At 29.2% G+C, this 16,736-nt stretch overlaps 1 protein-coding gene across 1 annotated transcript; it reads right to left on the minus strand.

Annotated features, from left to right (window-relative positions):
- Positions 1–1,104: 1,104 nt before the first annotated feature.
- LOC113372050 (zinc finger protein interacting with ribonucleoprotein K-like) lies at positions 1,105–15,201 on the minus strand (the record flags this gene model as incomplete). The annotated part of the gene is made up of 6 exons (XM_026612403.1): positions 1,105–1,204; positions 1,481–1,604; positions 7,414–7,577; positions 8,855–8,951; positions 9,287–9,421; positions 15,111–15,201. Coding segments are annotated over 6 exons (711 nt in total), but the record flags the coding sequence as incomplete, so codon positions are not given.
- Positions 15,202–16,736: the final 1,535 nt, after the last annotated feature.

A 16,736-nucleotide genomic window follows, 5' to 3' on the forward strand; every position in this document is an offset into this window, starting at 1 on the left:
TTGGATACCAGGACAAGATTAAAGAAAAACATCCTATTGATTTTCATGTAAGTAATAAGGGGCTCTCATTGGAGATTTTCCTAAACAAGCCACATTTGCGAACTCAGTTTTGAGTTCAAATACATCTCAATAGCTTATAGAATAATTAGATTCTGATTGCTATTAAATTTGTACATTAAAAAAATTTTTTTGATTATCTGTTAGCAACGGCAAATATAAAAGAAATAGTTTTTAAAAAATAATGGTGTATAGTAGGGGAGATTGGGTGCGTTTGTGCTTGGGTACGGTAGTGACAGTCGTCATAACAGCTAAACTATACTGATTTTGATAAAGGGTCCAAAGGGGAGAGATGAAGTATGATTGTTCGAACGAGTTTACATAATTGCTTTCAGTCAATGTCTTACATTACCATGACCGCATTGCTTTCAAAGAGTCAAAAGTAAGTTTTCATGTTTGAATTCTTTTAATCATAACTCTTAATTGTATAAGATAGATTACTTTGTTTGCTGTAAGTTGATCATTAGTAGTTATTTATCAGCAATTAGTTTTTGTTTATTGTTAGATAATTAATTTAGCTCAGTCATAATGATGATTTGTTTTCACAAGTGTGCGTTGAGCACGGTTGTGGCAAATTTTGGAGTACGGTTGTGACATGTATTTCTTGTCCTGTTCGGGCGACGATTAAACAGATCAAAAAAATCTAAGAACAAAAAAATAAGACAAAATACGAAAAAGAAAGTAAAAAGATAATTCAATATAAGAAGAAGAAAATTGAAATTGAAATTCACAAAGAATTCTTGTCAACGTTGTTTAAAAAAATTATATTTATTATATATTGTTGTAATATTTTATTTATAAGCTTTGTTAAAATGTTTATGTTGTGTTGTGTTAAATAGTATTGCTATTAACAGCAATAAAAGTCGTTATAATTTTGCTGTTTATAGCTATTGTTTTATAACCTATTTTTATGCCTGTCACAACCGTTCCTGGGTGTATGTCAACTAACTGGTAAATTAAGAAAATTATTGCTGACTAAAAAAGTGACACAACCGTACCTAGTCTTCCTTAATATAAAATTTTTATTATTTTATCAGTTTTTCTTACTCATGTTGAATTTCCTTGCTACAATCTTGGCTTGTCACGGTTGCCGTTTTTTCCGAAGAATTATTGTTCCTCCTGTGTTTTGTTTGACTCGTTTGATTACCTGTAAATAGTAACCAAATTTTAATTATTTGCTAAAATATTTCAAAAAGTTTAGAAAGAAGCGAACATTCTAAAATATTATAGACCTGCTAAAAGTGGTTTAATTATAAAAATGCATTAAAGTTTCGGAAAAGTTCATGAATATTGCAACTTATCGTTAGAGCAAGATTATTTTTTAAATAATTGCATTATCATCAAGGGCTACTGGTTAGCTTTTTCTGAGGATGATAATGATCTTGCTCTGTGTGAATTGATGTACCTGATCCCCGATTCTTACTTGGTTTTGCAATGGTGACTCCATGCTTCTTCATCTCATGCGATTGTAGTTGTCCTTGTTTTGAAAATTCACGTTCACAATAGTTACAACGGAATTTCATTTTTGTAGCTGCATCAGTATGCACCTAAAATTTAAGAGATTTAAGTTGTACTATCTTATAAATGAATGGTTATACAGATTATACAGGGTGTTCCAGAACTCAACGACGGGGTGGCTTTGACTAATTTGAAATTTTGAATCCATAGTTTATTTTAATAGTTTTAATTCTAGAAAACTTAGAGCAAATTTGAAATTATTTCGACTGTAGTCTTCGAAGTGTTATATAGGATTATGGTCCCAACATTTAAATGAATAAAAATAATAAAAATTTACCACAATAACTCGGTTACAGTCATCTCGAGATTAAAAAGCTCATAATCTGGAATAAATTCTGTTTTTTCTAATTTCTAATTTTGGTTACAATCAATCCTGCCACCCCGTATCAGTCTGACGTTCAATTCTGGGACACCCTGTAAATTTTATATAAGATATATAGGTATGAATAATCCAACCTTGACTTTGTGGCACACCAAATTCGACATTTGGTTAAATCCTTTATGGCATTGGTCGCACTTGTAAGGACGCTCATTTGTATGAGTGAAAATATGATTTCTTAAGTTACCTAGAATATTCATTATTATTGTTATAAAAATTTAAGCTCTTCAATTATTTGTAAAATTACATTGATTATAAATGTATGTTAGGAAGCGTACAACTGTATACTGGTAAAGGATGCTCGTTTGTAAGAGTGAAAACATGATTTTTTAAGTTGTCTAGAAAATTTAATATTATTATTAACAATTAAGTTTTGTTTTTAACATTATTTATAAATACGCGATGGAGAAGGTAGAACTGTTTTAGGGTGGCAATTGTGAGATTAATTATCCAATTATTATTAGACATAATGATGCTAAAATAGAGTTGACTTGTTATTAAATTGAAATCAAACTAGTGGGGTGCATGGCATCATGCCTTGAGGCAAATTGCTGGAACTTCCCGTACCACAATTAAAATCTTGGTTCGAAACCCAAAAAAAATTACACAAAATGTGTACAAATCATTAAAATCTCTATAAATATCTGATAATTTAATGTACATATGTCCAATGAGTATTTTTGACCGCCAAATGACATTTTTTTAACTCATTTTCATTGAGAGTCCATAACCGCTAGACCTGCCTTCCCAAAAATTTAATCAGTTCTTCATCTCGTCAATACAAGTGAAATGTTTTGTGAATTATAAAATCAGACGCTTCGTTCTCTAAAAAACTGAGTTACCGTTTTTGGCACTTTTGGCCCCCTATTTTCGGAACGGCCAGACCTGCCTTTGCGAAAAACTAATCAGCACGTCTCCTTAGCAATACGAATCGAATGTTGAATGTTTGAATTATTCAAATCAATTGATCGGTGTTCCCGAAATCGTCGACGAAAATTTGTATCCGCACACACACACACACGCACACATGCACACACACATACCCATACAAACACACACACGCATGCATACATACACATACACACACATACATCCATTTTTTCTAAGGTATGCGAAAAATATCAGAAACCTTTAAAAGATAAAGATATATAAAAATTTTCATTTTCGATTTTTTTGCGATTACTATAAATTATCCTACGGAATGTTAATAACTTTAAGAAGATTGTAACAAATGTATTAGTATAAAAAAATAAAATCCTTTAAAATTAATGCGTGTTTTAGGAAGGCAAATATAAATCAACTTTAGTATACAGAAAGAAAATTCAACATGGTTGAACAATTTGAGATATTATTTGTTTTATCTAGTATAATTATTATTTTTGAACAAAAATGTAATTTAGGTGTCATTTAAACGCCATTTAAATGAAATGTATTTTTTTCTTCTAATTGTCGTTAAATTTCTTATTACTAAAATTTATAAGATTCGCACATTTTCAAATTTCGCGCTTTTAATTTTTTGTGGTTTTGTTGTAACACCTAATCTCTTATTGACATGAAGTTGGAGAGGAAGAACCACGTCCAGTATTGGGTTGAACGTTGATCAGTAATTTTTTGGGAGTTCAGTTACTATCGTCCTCTCTTTTATTCGTAAGTAACTCCTTGCGTGAGGGAAAAGGATGGCTTGATTTTCAAAGTGTATATGCAATAAGGAAGAGTATTGTACAGAAGTTTTAAGCAACCAGATATGCTGTTAAAGTCAAATTTCATGAAAGATTGTAAGTTTTATTATTTTAACTAACTTTTTGAATATCAGTTAATTACCTTTCTGATGAAATCCGCGGCTGCAGATGTTGCATTTGTACGGCTTAAAATCGCTGTGTGTTTTTCTGTGCGAAATCAAAGTCGAAATACGATTGAAGGATTTGTTACAGATCTGTAAAGACACAATAAATAATATAAGTCAAAATGGCGTTTAACGGTGTTTACCAGGTATGTGATATATTAAAAACTAAGGTTTGTTATCAATATGTATTATTTATTTAGTTATTTTTATGGGTCGAAACTTACCTAATTATAGAGATATTGGAGCCATTTGGTTTGAGCTTTATAAAAAATCTTTTGCGGCTCCAAATGCCAACGCAACATTATGAGCAGCATTTATGAGTTTATTTGTTGCTATTAATAATATTACACTTTTTTAAATATCGGATATGATTACAAATACACTGATACAATACAGAAAATTTTACATTTACAGATTACATTTTTTTGGACAATAAGTATCGGCTGCCATGCCATAAGTTTGGCTACAGTAATAGATAAAAGAACAGTTTGGCTGCAGTTATGGGAGCCATATTTTATTCATGGTGGCAACGTATTTGGAGAAAAATGATTAGAACCATATTCACTGGTAGGTGGTATCATTTTTTCTTTTATGCGATACTGATTAACTAAATTTATTATTAAAAATAAGTACTAAAATACCTCTTTATTATGAAAAACGTATTTTTAATACTATTTTGCTTTGACTTATAAATGATCAATTTTCTTTTATTTTTTAGTGGGTGTTGAAAATTTGATCATATGTAAAAATATAAAAAAGATTTCTATTGTCTGTATTTACTTTTTATTATATAACTGCGTTTGAATAATATTTTTTAATTAGAGTGAAATAATTATAATGATAATAAAGCTCAATAACACTCTCCAATAATAGAATAGAGGCCAATGCCAAAATAATCGAAAATTTTCTTTAAAAACAGGACAAATTGTTTGAGGCGATGTGGTTATATGCGATTCAAGCTTTGTTTTTACTATTAGTACAATAATCTGTCTAAAAATGACGGTTTATTCAGTAAATTTCAGAAATTATTGCTGGTTTAACTTTGTACAAATAAAGCACTTCACTCATTTATTTTCCAAGTCGTGATCGAAGTTGATAACTATAATGTTTGTATTTTCAAATCAAATTTAGAAATAAGAGTTAATTTTGTCATGACTTTTTGTGATTTTTCTGTATGATTTTGTCCAAATAAAACATTTCACTAATTTCTTTTTCAAGTTGTGATTATAGTTGATTCCTATAATGTTTCTATTTTAATGTCGATTTCAGAGATCAGAGATGGTTTTGTCACAATTTTTTTTCTGGTTTCCTTTATGTATGACTTTGTCCAAATGAAACTAATTTCTTTTTCAATTTGTGATTAGGGTTGATTCCTATGTTTCTATTTTAATGTTAATTTCAGAGATCAGAGATGGTTTTGTCAGGATTTTTGTGGCTTCCTTTATGTATTACTTTGTCCAAATGAAGCAAGTTGTAATGATTGACGATGATATCTATAATGTTTTTGTTTTGATGTTGATTTAAGAGATCAGAGTTGAATTTGCCAGAATTGATTGTGGTCTTTATTTATGTGCGATTTTGTCCAAATGAGGCATTTCACCAAGTTCTTTATCAAGTTGTAATTACGATTGATTCCTTTAATGTTTCTTTTATTGATTTTAGAGATCGGAGTTGGTTTTGTCAGGATTTTTTCTGGTTTCCTTTATGTATGACTTTACCAAATGAAAGATTTCACTAATTTCTTTTTCAAGTCGTGATTAAAGTTAATACTTATAATGTTTCTATTTTGAAGTTAATTTCAGGAATAACATTTATTTGCCATGAAATTTTGTGGTCACTGTTTGTGTATGTCTTTGTCCAAATGAAGTACTTCACTTATTACTTTTCAAGTCGTGATTAAGGTTAGTAGTACCTATAATGTTTTTTAAGTTAATTCAGAAATTATAGTTGGTTTTGTCAGGTTTTGTGATCTCCGTTTATGTATGACTTTGTCAAATAAAGCATTGTACTAATTTCTCTGATTTCAAGTCATGATTAACGTTGGTACTTATAATGTTTCCATTTTGAAGTTAATTTCAGAAACCAACCAGTGTTGATTTTATCAGAATTTTTGTGATTTCTGTTTATATAGACTTTGCCCAAATAAAGCATTTTACTAATTTCTTTGATTTCAAGTCGTGATTAACGTTTATACTTATGGTGTTTTTATTTTGAAGTTAATTTCAGAAACCAGAGTTGGACATCAAGATTTTTGTAGTCTCTGTTTATGTATGACTTTGTTCCAATGAAGCATTTCTCTAATTTCTTATACAAGTCGTGATTGATATTGCTTCATATAATATTCTTATTTTGAAGTTAATTTCAGAAATCAGAGTAGGTTTTGCCACAGTTTTGTCAGAAAGGGAATATTAACATCTCAACATGTTCAAATTAAACCGAATAATGTATTAACAAAGAAAAAGGATTTTGTTTTCAGTATTGATTGGCAACCGTTTCACATCTGGTATTTAGGAATAGTGTTCCAAACTCTTTACAACTCCTTTATCTTAATTTTTAAATTTCATGGTGTAATTCTGTCGTAACAGAGCTCATAACATAGCGTTGACATGGCAACGCTATCTTATGCTTGTTTATTAATAGTGACAATTATGAAAATGTCTATCTATTTGCCTGATCGCATAGGCGTATTTTACATATAAACAATGCAAGGGAAAATATGTTATGATAACAGAATTTGCGATGATGCAGTTATTCATGCTTTGTTTATTGATAGACATTTTTAATTTTTTTCTATTACTAAACAAGCATAAGATAGGGTTGCCACGACAACACTATGTTATGAGCTCTGTTACCGTAGAATTGCCCCATCAATCTTCATCTATCTGTTACATTTCTTTTTTCAAATATTGCATTTACAGTATAACAATTCATTTTGACTAATGGACTTGCATGTCAATTTTTGAGATATGATTTTTTTGAAATCCATGCTCGAATGTGTTTTATAATAAATAATAAAAAGAATCAAAGTCAAGGATTTAAAATGCTTCTGTTTAAATACTTTAAATTAATGTGCCTATTCTGCCGCACAACAGACAAAAGTTATGGCAAGGCAATGTTACGCTCCAACTTCCATACATTATGCTACTGAATCATACTGAATACTGTCGAAATGTCATGTATTTGCTGTTCATTCAGGCGTTTCACACATAAACTGAAACTTCATTTGTATGGTATGAAGCTGTGTCAGAAAGATCCTGTTATCTAAGATCGTTTTTCTGACATTTGTGTCGTTTCTAGGTTAGGTTTTGTATCTGACAACATGAGATAAACGACTGACTGCACAATCACAACCATATAGCTTTTGTCAATATTTAGTATGGAAAATTCTTCATAACATAGCCTTGCCATAACATTGATCTGTTATGCGGCAGAATCGGTTCATAAATGTCTGGGATGAATCAATAATGCGAGGAAATAAAAGAGGACACATAAGGCAGGAATTCATGGGTGTAGTATGATAATAAATTGATACCATTTACGTTTGATTAAACTTATTTATTCTTACTTATTTATTATTAACCAATATATATTTATATTATTAACATATAAATCGAACCTCGCATTCATAAGGCCTTTCCATGCTATGTATGGCCTTGTGTTGGCTCAAAGTTGACAACTGACGGAAAGCCTTATTGCATTGGGTGCACTGGTAGTTTCTGACATCAGTATGCGTTGGCAGGTGACGCATCAGGGTGTACTGGTGTTGGAATTCACGAGAACCTAAAAAAGTATAATATCATAAGAATGTAATAATAGGAAAATAAATACCACTAAACTGAAAAATGACAGCAATTCAAACACACTAATTTCATACTCAATGCAAATTGTATCAGCTGCAGATTTTAATCGGAATTTTAAAATTTGGTAATTTAGCAAAAATCATAGTTAGGAAGAGAAAAGTAACAATTAATTATCTATAACTTATGTGCCTGTACTTTTTATGGAATATTTATTAACTTCCCGTAGGGTAAGTTATTGTAATGGGCCGAAAATCGAAATTGAAAATTTTTTACATTTCTCGACGTTTTGAAGGTTTCTGAACATTTTGGCATACTTCATAATAAAATGGATGTGTGTATGTGTATGTATGTATGGATACAAATTTCCAGTCACGTTTTCGGGTGCACGGATCAACCGATTTGAATGATTCAAAAAGCATTCGATTCCTATTGATAGGGAGAAGAGCTGATTAGTTTTTGGCAAAGGCAGGTCCAGCCGTTTCGGAGATACGGAGCAAAGAGTGCAGAAAATAGAAATCGACTTTTTGAGAGAACGGAGTATCCGATTTGAATGATCTAAAAAACATTTAATTAGTAATGATTGGGAGAAGTGTTTATTATTTTTGGCAAATGCAGGCCCAGCCATTTTGAAAATACGGAGCTAAATATGTAAAAAATGGCAGCTTTTGAGAGAACTACGCGTCCGATGATTCAAAGAACTTTCTGCTTGTCTTAACAAAATAATTGAATTTGGAAAAAAAAATTTGTTTCAACTTTTTTTCAAAAAAAAATTTTTTGTATATCGAAAATAATTCAGATTTTATTTTTAATTCTAACTATAGTTCTAATATACTTTAAACAAATAATTTCAATTCAGTTTATATAATTCTTATAAATATTAGACAATGTTACAATATTAATAATAATCTATTTGAAAACATTCAGTATTCCTCGAACATTTCGTTATGGTACGGGAAGTTCCAGCAATTTGCCTTAAGGCACGATGCCATACACCGCACTAGTTTCTATTATATTTTAATAAATATAAATGATATTTTGAAAGTTTGTTAAATAGAAGTGCTCGGAGAAAAAATTATAATACGAAATTATTTCATATATTACATTATATCTTCTTATTTAGTGGAGTTTTCAAACCGCGCCAATGATTTAATGATTTTAACAGGAGTAGAAAAAGATTTAGCAATATTTGATTAATTACATACATAATACAAAAAACATACTTACATAATTAAATAAATTTGCAGAAAGAATACTCACATACACCACATTCCCAAAGTTTGATTGTTCTGTCATTGCGTTTAACATACTTCACGAAATGCAAACGATGTTTCAAGTCAATTTCTCCATCAGTTTCCTAAAAACGAATTAGAAATATTATTATTTGTGGATGATTTGAGAATGGTTGATTAAATTGGATTATAAAACTTGTGCCCAGATAATTTAACCCTTTCCACTCGCGAATTCCGAGATTTATATGAATTTTGCCGCGGCATCCGAGTGGATAGGGTCAATCTGTTCGCTATGACGCTCATAGCTTATATAAGCTTAACCTTTGTGTATGAGTGCCATATAAAGAAGATATGGAGTATGTTTGATAGAAAAGTCTGGTTCAAGTTTAATTTCCAATCAATGATTTCGATCATTTCCACGAATATTGTTATTTCTTAAAATTTACATTTTTAAACCCACCTTGTCATTTTTGTATGTGCTGCTTGCGAGACGTCCAGTAGTCTTATTGATGTCATTTTGCAAAGCTGACAGATAATCGAACTCTGTAGGATCGGTGCTTTTGCTCTGTCTAATTTCTTCAGAATAATCATAATCCTAAATTATCAATCGATTATTATTTTAAATAATTTATCACACATCCAAACATTCTGTGGGTGTAAAATTATGATGTAAGATTTTTTCGGATCTAAAGATAAATTATATTTAAAGTAAATCTGCAAATTTAAATACAACAACGATATAATCAGAATAAATTAATAAATTTCTAGTTAACATCCTGCACGGCGCTTAGGAACTAAATAACCCATATAAAGTAAAAACAGTGTTACACTGGACCGTATAAAAAAGTTTAAAAATGTGTTGATAAAAAAATTGATTATGTTCAAGATTTGTCAGCAGTCATCAAGATTGAGGAGCATTAGACTACTTTAGCATTTTATCATTCAATTACTTCAGAAATGACGCCAAAATAATGAATATGCAATGCCATAATAGTGAAATTTCTGCTGGCATTTTTTTTTAGAATATTCAGTGGTTATGGAAATTTTTTGATATTTCAGTAGCATACGTTAAATTAAAAGATCATAGTCGAGAGAATTGTATAGAAACAATTAAAAGCAAAAGAAAAAGTTGGCAACAGTAAAAATACAAGTAATGTTAAAAACAATCATAAAACATTATAAAAAAGGTATTTATAATCGCTCCAATTGCATTATAATCATCACTTTAATTTTTTATTGTCTTATGTATTCACTATTTTTTAAAACTATTTAATTTTTTTTATCAAATTTGGTTTCAAATAACTAATGGTCAATATATCGAGTTCTTTTGTTTTGTTATGCATTTAATCTACACAATCTATCTCAACGTTGATTAACAAACAAAATTTAAATTTATATTAAATGTATGTAAATAAAATTAAATATCCAAGAACAAACCAATAAACCAATATCCAATAATTATCCAATAAACCAATATCCAATAATAAACCAATAAACCAATATCCAATAAACAACATATCGATGCTTTTCTGACGCAACCTCGTATCTCAGAAACTACTACTTTTCAGGAGAGACAAAAAACGTTTTATAACGAATTTTTGAACTGCTGTTAACAATTTTTTTTATAAATTTTAAAAATATTCAATCTTGTGACAATTATTTGAGACAAGTATTATATTACAAACAATTAATCATTATTTTTTCTTCAATTCTTTGAGATACGTGTTTGTCGCACGGAAAAAAATGTAACATACGTGGTTGCGTCATGCTGTTTTCAAATAAGAGTACATGAATAACTTTCTTCAATTGTTTTATTTTGAGAATCGATCAACTTTTTAAATAATTCTTAATAAAAAAACAAACATTATTAAACTTGTGGTATATGTTAGTTTATAATTACGACAATATAGTATCTGGCCATAGTTTAGGTATTTCAATATCTAGGATATTTAGCTCTTTCATGGATTTATAATTTACTACTTTGTGATTATCATTTTTATTGTTACTTTTATTCTTTTTTGTTATTATTTCTTTATTTAATGATTTTTTATCTGCGGATGACACATTATCTAACTCTAAAAAATACAAAATTTAATTTCATTTATTGTCAGTAAGAATTGATAATTGTTTAATTTTTGTAGCTTACTGTGATATTTGTTCTCAACATAATAAAAATATAACTAGTGGTGCATGGCATCGTGCCTTTAAGCAAATTGGTGGAACTTCCCGTTCCGTAATTAAGTAGAATCGAGGAATAATAAATGATTACAAATAGATTATTGTAAATACTGTAACTTTTGTTATTTGTATTTGAATGACAAAATATAAGAATAAACTGGACAACGACGTTTATATATGTTTACATAAAAAGTAAATAAAAGTAAAAAAAAACATATCTCATATATATTTCTAAGAATTATATAAACTAATTTGCAAATTTAAATTTATTTATTTGAAGTATATAAGAGAGTTTTAGAATTTTAGCTAGCATTAAAATTAAAATTCGAATCATTTTTCATATTTAAACAAAGAAATAATTGTAAATTAAAAAAATGTACAAAATAAAATTCTGCTTTCCTAAACTAATCGATTCTTTATACTGCAAAATGTTTTTTGAATCATTCGAATCAAAAGCTTTGAAACGACTGGGCCTGTCTTTTCCAGAAACTAATCACCACGTCATCAATACAAATTGAATGTTTTTAAATAATTCAAATCGGATGCTCTGTTTTCTCAATAGGAAACGATTGTTTTTTGAATGTTTCAAATCGGTTGATCTGTGCTCCCGAAAACGTGGACAGAAAATTATATCCACACACACGCACACAAACACATACATCCATTTTATTAAGGCATGTCAAGATATTCAGAAACCTCTGAAACGTTAAATATGCAAAAAGTTTCATTTTCAATTTTCGGAAAATTACTATAACTTGCGGTAAGTAAATAATAAATATATTTATTAACTATCGTTCATTAAGTTTTAATAACAAATAACTTAATTGAATAATAATTTTTATTAGAAGGATTGAACTAAACAACATTGCTGACAGCGAAACTTGTTCATATACGTCACCATGTATTCTGAGATACGAGGTTGCGCATGGCACATTTTTCTGAATTGAGATACGTGATTGTATTTTTCTCAATAAAAAACGTTCGGTTGATTTTTTTTTTACAAAACTTCACAGATCTATGCGTCTATATTTAGTGATTGATTTTCCGATTAAAACTCAAAATCGTCAAAAATCGAGTTACGAGGTTGCGTCAGAAAAGCATCGATATAAACCTTGCCAAACAACGTTTCCATAAAACCTCAGAAATCCACATGTTGAATGCACAAAAATTTTACTCTAATCATTTATTTACTAATTTATTCATAAATTATTTATTTAATAGAAAATACCTCTTTGAGAAATATAAAATAAATATTAGTACCTTTTATAACATATTTTATTGTATTTTTTATGAATATATTGCACATTTCTTTTAAATAATTTGTAAGATAATAAAATAATTATTAGTCGATCAGACTTTACCAAAAGGAAATAATTTATAATAATAATGATTATTTTTCAAATATGTTAATAAATAATTTTCAAATATGTTAAAGATTAATTTTCAAATATATTAATTCAATTCAAATGAAGAGTCAACTCAGGTGTATTTAACCTTATTAATAATAATTGTTAAATGTTAAATATTAAATCATTGTTTCATAGTTTCGATAACGGTTTGAGCTGACTCTTAATCCACCTGTCTTTTCTACGGTTATCAGCCAGCCCTTAATTGTCTAACTCAAACTCCTTCAAATTTTCGAATTTCGGCTGCAACTCTCAAAACCTAACAAATGAAAATTACAACACTGACCTGGCTCTGCAATATATAAATTTTGGAAAATACTTAGTTTCACGCCATTTTCACACCAAATACGAATTAGTTCTTTTAAATTTTACCCAACATGTTTAAGAATTGTTAAAAGACTATTCACTTGTTATTGAAACTAAAATGTTTTGAAATATATTATTATATTTTCAGTTGCTAGGTGATTTTTACAATAGAATAAGTATTTGAAGTGTTTTTAACCTGATTTGTATTAAACTCTTCAATATGATATATATGGATGATGTGCAAATGAAATATAACGAACATTTATCCATAATTAAAATTGTGTTTTCTTATGGATATACAGGTATATTGATAATTTCTCATAGAATAATGACTTTGGGTAAAATGAAAGTTAGTTACCTAAATAAATGAACAACTGCATTTGTTAAATAAACGAAAATATTTTATATTATGAAAAATAAAAAAACATCATAGTCGAAATCCTTAAAATAATTCATTTTAAATATTTTTTGACATATTTTGTAATTTTTATGGAAAGTAAATTAGGAAATAATTTGATGCTGAAGATGATGGTGTTGACTGATATTCTATGGATTGTATTAGGTGCACAATGGAAACTGTACTTAATTAATTACATATGTGCAAAAAATGAAAAACAAACTTGAAGATTTTTAGGTAAGATAATATTTTTTGAATTTATTTTCTTACGAGGAAAACGAAGCGTTAAGAAATGTATTTGCAGCAGTTTTGAAAATTCAAAAGCATGCTTCTAGCAGGGTGTCTAACTGTGCTAAACTGTATTTGCCCAAGCAATCCATTTGACTTATGTTCGATTATTTTGACATATTCATTGTTATTGGAAAGCGTCTTTAAACATCAAGATTCATTTGTGAATTTTCAGTTGCAATTTTAGAGTCTTTAACTTTGAACAAGTATCGCATTTATATCAATAGAATATTTAAGGCAATCACCAGCTGTCTTATGCTACTCTGAACTGTGATACAAATATCTGAGACCAAGAGGACAACAGAATATGCTCAGTTGCCATTAAGATATTAATATCCTTTCATTGTAATTTTTATATTCTGCCTTTGAAACCTTTCGAACAATGACTGCATTTCCAAATTTCAATTTCTAATAATGCTCTTCTCGTTTAGCAAACACCTAAAATAATCCTCGATTCTTTTTGACCTGCGTCATATTTTTGCATATATTGAATTCGATTTACAACATGTCTAATTTAGTACCTATCTATTTTAATTTAGATTGCTGCCTATATTGTTCTCCAATACTTTGCTCCTTTTCCAAATTTTATTCTTAGTTTTGACGTACATTCTCAATGTTTATAAGTCTAAAAAAAATTCTATGGTTTGTAATGAACAAGAAGTATAAACTAAATCAACACTGAATTCTTTCCCTTGCTGAGATCTATATTTCTAAGTGAAAATCGTTGTCACTGCTGCCATGATAGACTTTTAGTTATCTATTTTCGAACTCTTAAAGTCAATTTTTTTTAGTTTTATGGTGCAGAAAATGATATAGTAAAGATACATTTCATAAAAATTAAAAGAAATTTAACGACAAGGCAAATGATAAAGTTTTGCAGAGTATGCGAAAAGAAGAATTTTGTGATACGATGGAACGGGACAAATTTTATGTGTTTGGGAAGTTTAGGCAACTGCCTTACCGCAAAATGCCACTCACATCTAGTTCCATTTGTCTTAAGAAATTATTGCAAAGGAGTGGAAATAATCATCAAGTGCTAACCAATTGATTATATTGTCACGGTTAGGTATAGTATATTTCCATTCATGATCAATGCTCAAACTGCCAGACAACTAACATGCTGAATAAAAATCGATTTCATCTTGACACTTTTTTTTACAGATCCTTGTCTACTTTTCAATTTGTTCTGCACTTGACGTGGCTTTCATGAACAAATTAACTTCCAGGTAGGCTGCTATGATGTATGGACTATTATTATTCTTATCGACAAAAATATTCACCGTAATTGAAAATTTGTTGAAATGTTAGAGAGATTATTTTGGTAGACCACCACCCAGCAAAATCCTAACTGCGAAAGGTAAGCTAATTTTGTCAAGTGAGCTACATAATATTTATTCCAGAGTATTATATGGACAAATCCCACAATAGACAGCTTAAAATACATTTGAAGAAACAATTTACAGTTTAGATAATTGTTTAATACTTTTTTTTAAAATTTAACTTTTTTAAAATTATTTGTTCCTATCTGTTCATACCGCACTGTACAGGATTAGTATTCAACAAGAGTTTTAATTATTCCTTAGCATTTTGCATTCCCTTACCGTAACAGGCTAAATTTCCCTAGTATCTCCTGCCGTAATAAAAATGATAAGTAAAATAATTATTAAATATATTTATTTTATAAATATCTTAAATTTACAGGTACCCACTTCAGCAACCGTTGGTCCTCCTTCCTCACCATTAGGATAGATATTCTTGTCCAGCTCGTTTTTATCGTAGCGTAAATACACCTCCTTCTTGCTAAGAAACAATAAAAGGTAAAATTGACGATATATTAATAAATAATAGATTGTATAATCATATTTTATAAGTAAGCAATATATTTCCAAATGGTGTTTTTTAATGAATTTTGAGATTTTAAAAATCGTTCAGGATTTTTTGCTAATACGTGGACATTTGTTTTTTGCAATTATCTGCCTATAAAAAAATGGTTTGATCGAACTTCGCGCAAACCAGATGAATGCCAGGATGCGAGTTCTTATCAAGGGGCGCCCATTAACCCAATTTCAAAATTTTTCAAAATTGATCACGAATGGCCGAGGTCGTAATGGTACGGTTTAAGCCAGAATAATAGTTAGAGGTTCGTCAGTTCGAACCCCAAAATCATGATTTTTGGATCTGCCCCCTTTTCCCTAGTGATACGTGGTGATATTTAAAATAACTACCCTCCTCCACCAATACCCGTTTAGTACCTAGGAAGAACTTTGAATTTTTGGGTTTTTTTTATTTTTTGATTTTTTAAATTCGGTGAAAATGAATACGCGAGATATCATACTATAGTACTTTCCCCCACGTGAAATTTTTCCGATTTTGTGTTTTTTTTATTTTTTGCTTATGGTTATTTTTAAAATCGTGTATAACAAATAAAATATTTTTTTGCAGTATATATTTTAGATTTTTATTTTTTAATTGTTCTGGTGCTAAAACGTCTAATTCGCGAGGTCGAGCTTTGAATTATACATTACAAGCATCTTGCTCTTTCTAAATAAATCTTCAAGAATAAAAAAATAGAAATAACGACTATAAATTATTAATAAGTATAAATAACGTCAAGGGTAGTATTTAGGTAATGATCTAAACGGGACTTCTCACGAAAGTGATCAAACATTATTCGAAATTGATTTATTTCTAACTAAACTTATTAAATATACGTTAAAGCCTTTTATGGAGTCGCCTCTTCATTACCTTGACACTTATCAGCTGATTTGCTTAAGACCTGTTAATTTGGAGAAAACCTTACAATTATATATTCTTCATCTTGCTATTTTTTTGGATACAAACATTCGCTATACAATTGAGGATATACGAATAATAGCAAGTCTATCTTACAGGTTACTGTCAAATCGCCGATCTTCAGCTTTTAATAATTGCAAAAAAACAAATTTTAAACAAAAGCAGATTATTTGGTTACCTGATAACGACATCCTCGGATTTTGTATTGCGTTTTATTCATTTGAAACCTCATTTGGATTCATATTCGGACAGATTACAAATTGTTTTCCCAACTCGATAGCTAGAACACTTTCATTTATTTTTGGTCCCTTGCTAAGTTGATTAACCTATAAAACAAATTTTACCATAGTAACCACTGATATTTGAACAATTTTTTCTCGAAAAAATTAGCTACAGTATGCTTTGTGAAAATGACACTTATTTTACATTATTAGTCTAACATATATTGCACTCTGAAAAGAGCCAGAAATAATATTTATTTATCAATGATTGCTTTTTGTTAATGGATAAACAATTAGGCATAAGCTATTTCTTCGGAAAAA

Source organism: Ctenocephalides felis, unplaced genomic scaffold (genome assembly GCF_003426905.1).
Source record: "Ctenocephalides felis isolate EL2017-DRISC unplaced genomic scaffold, ASM342690v1 CF-g0.4_SCAFFOLD_01538, whole genome shotgun sequence".
NCBI lineage: Eukaryota > Metazoa > Arthropoda > Insecta > Siphonaptera > Pulicidae > Ctenocephalides > Ctenocephalides felis.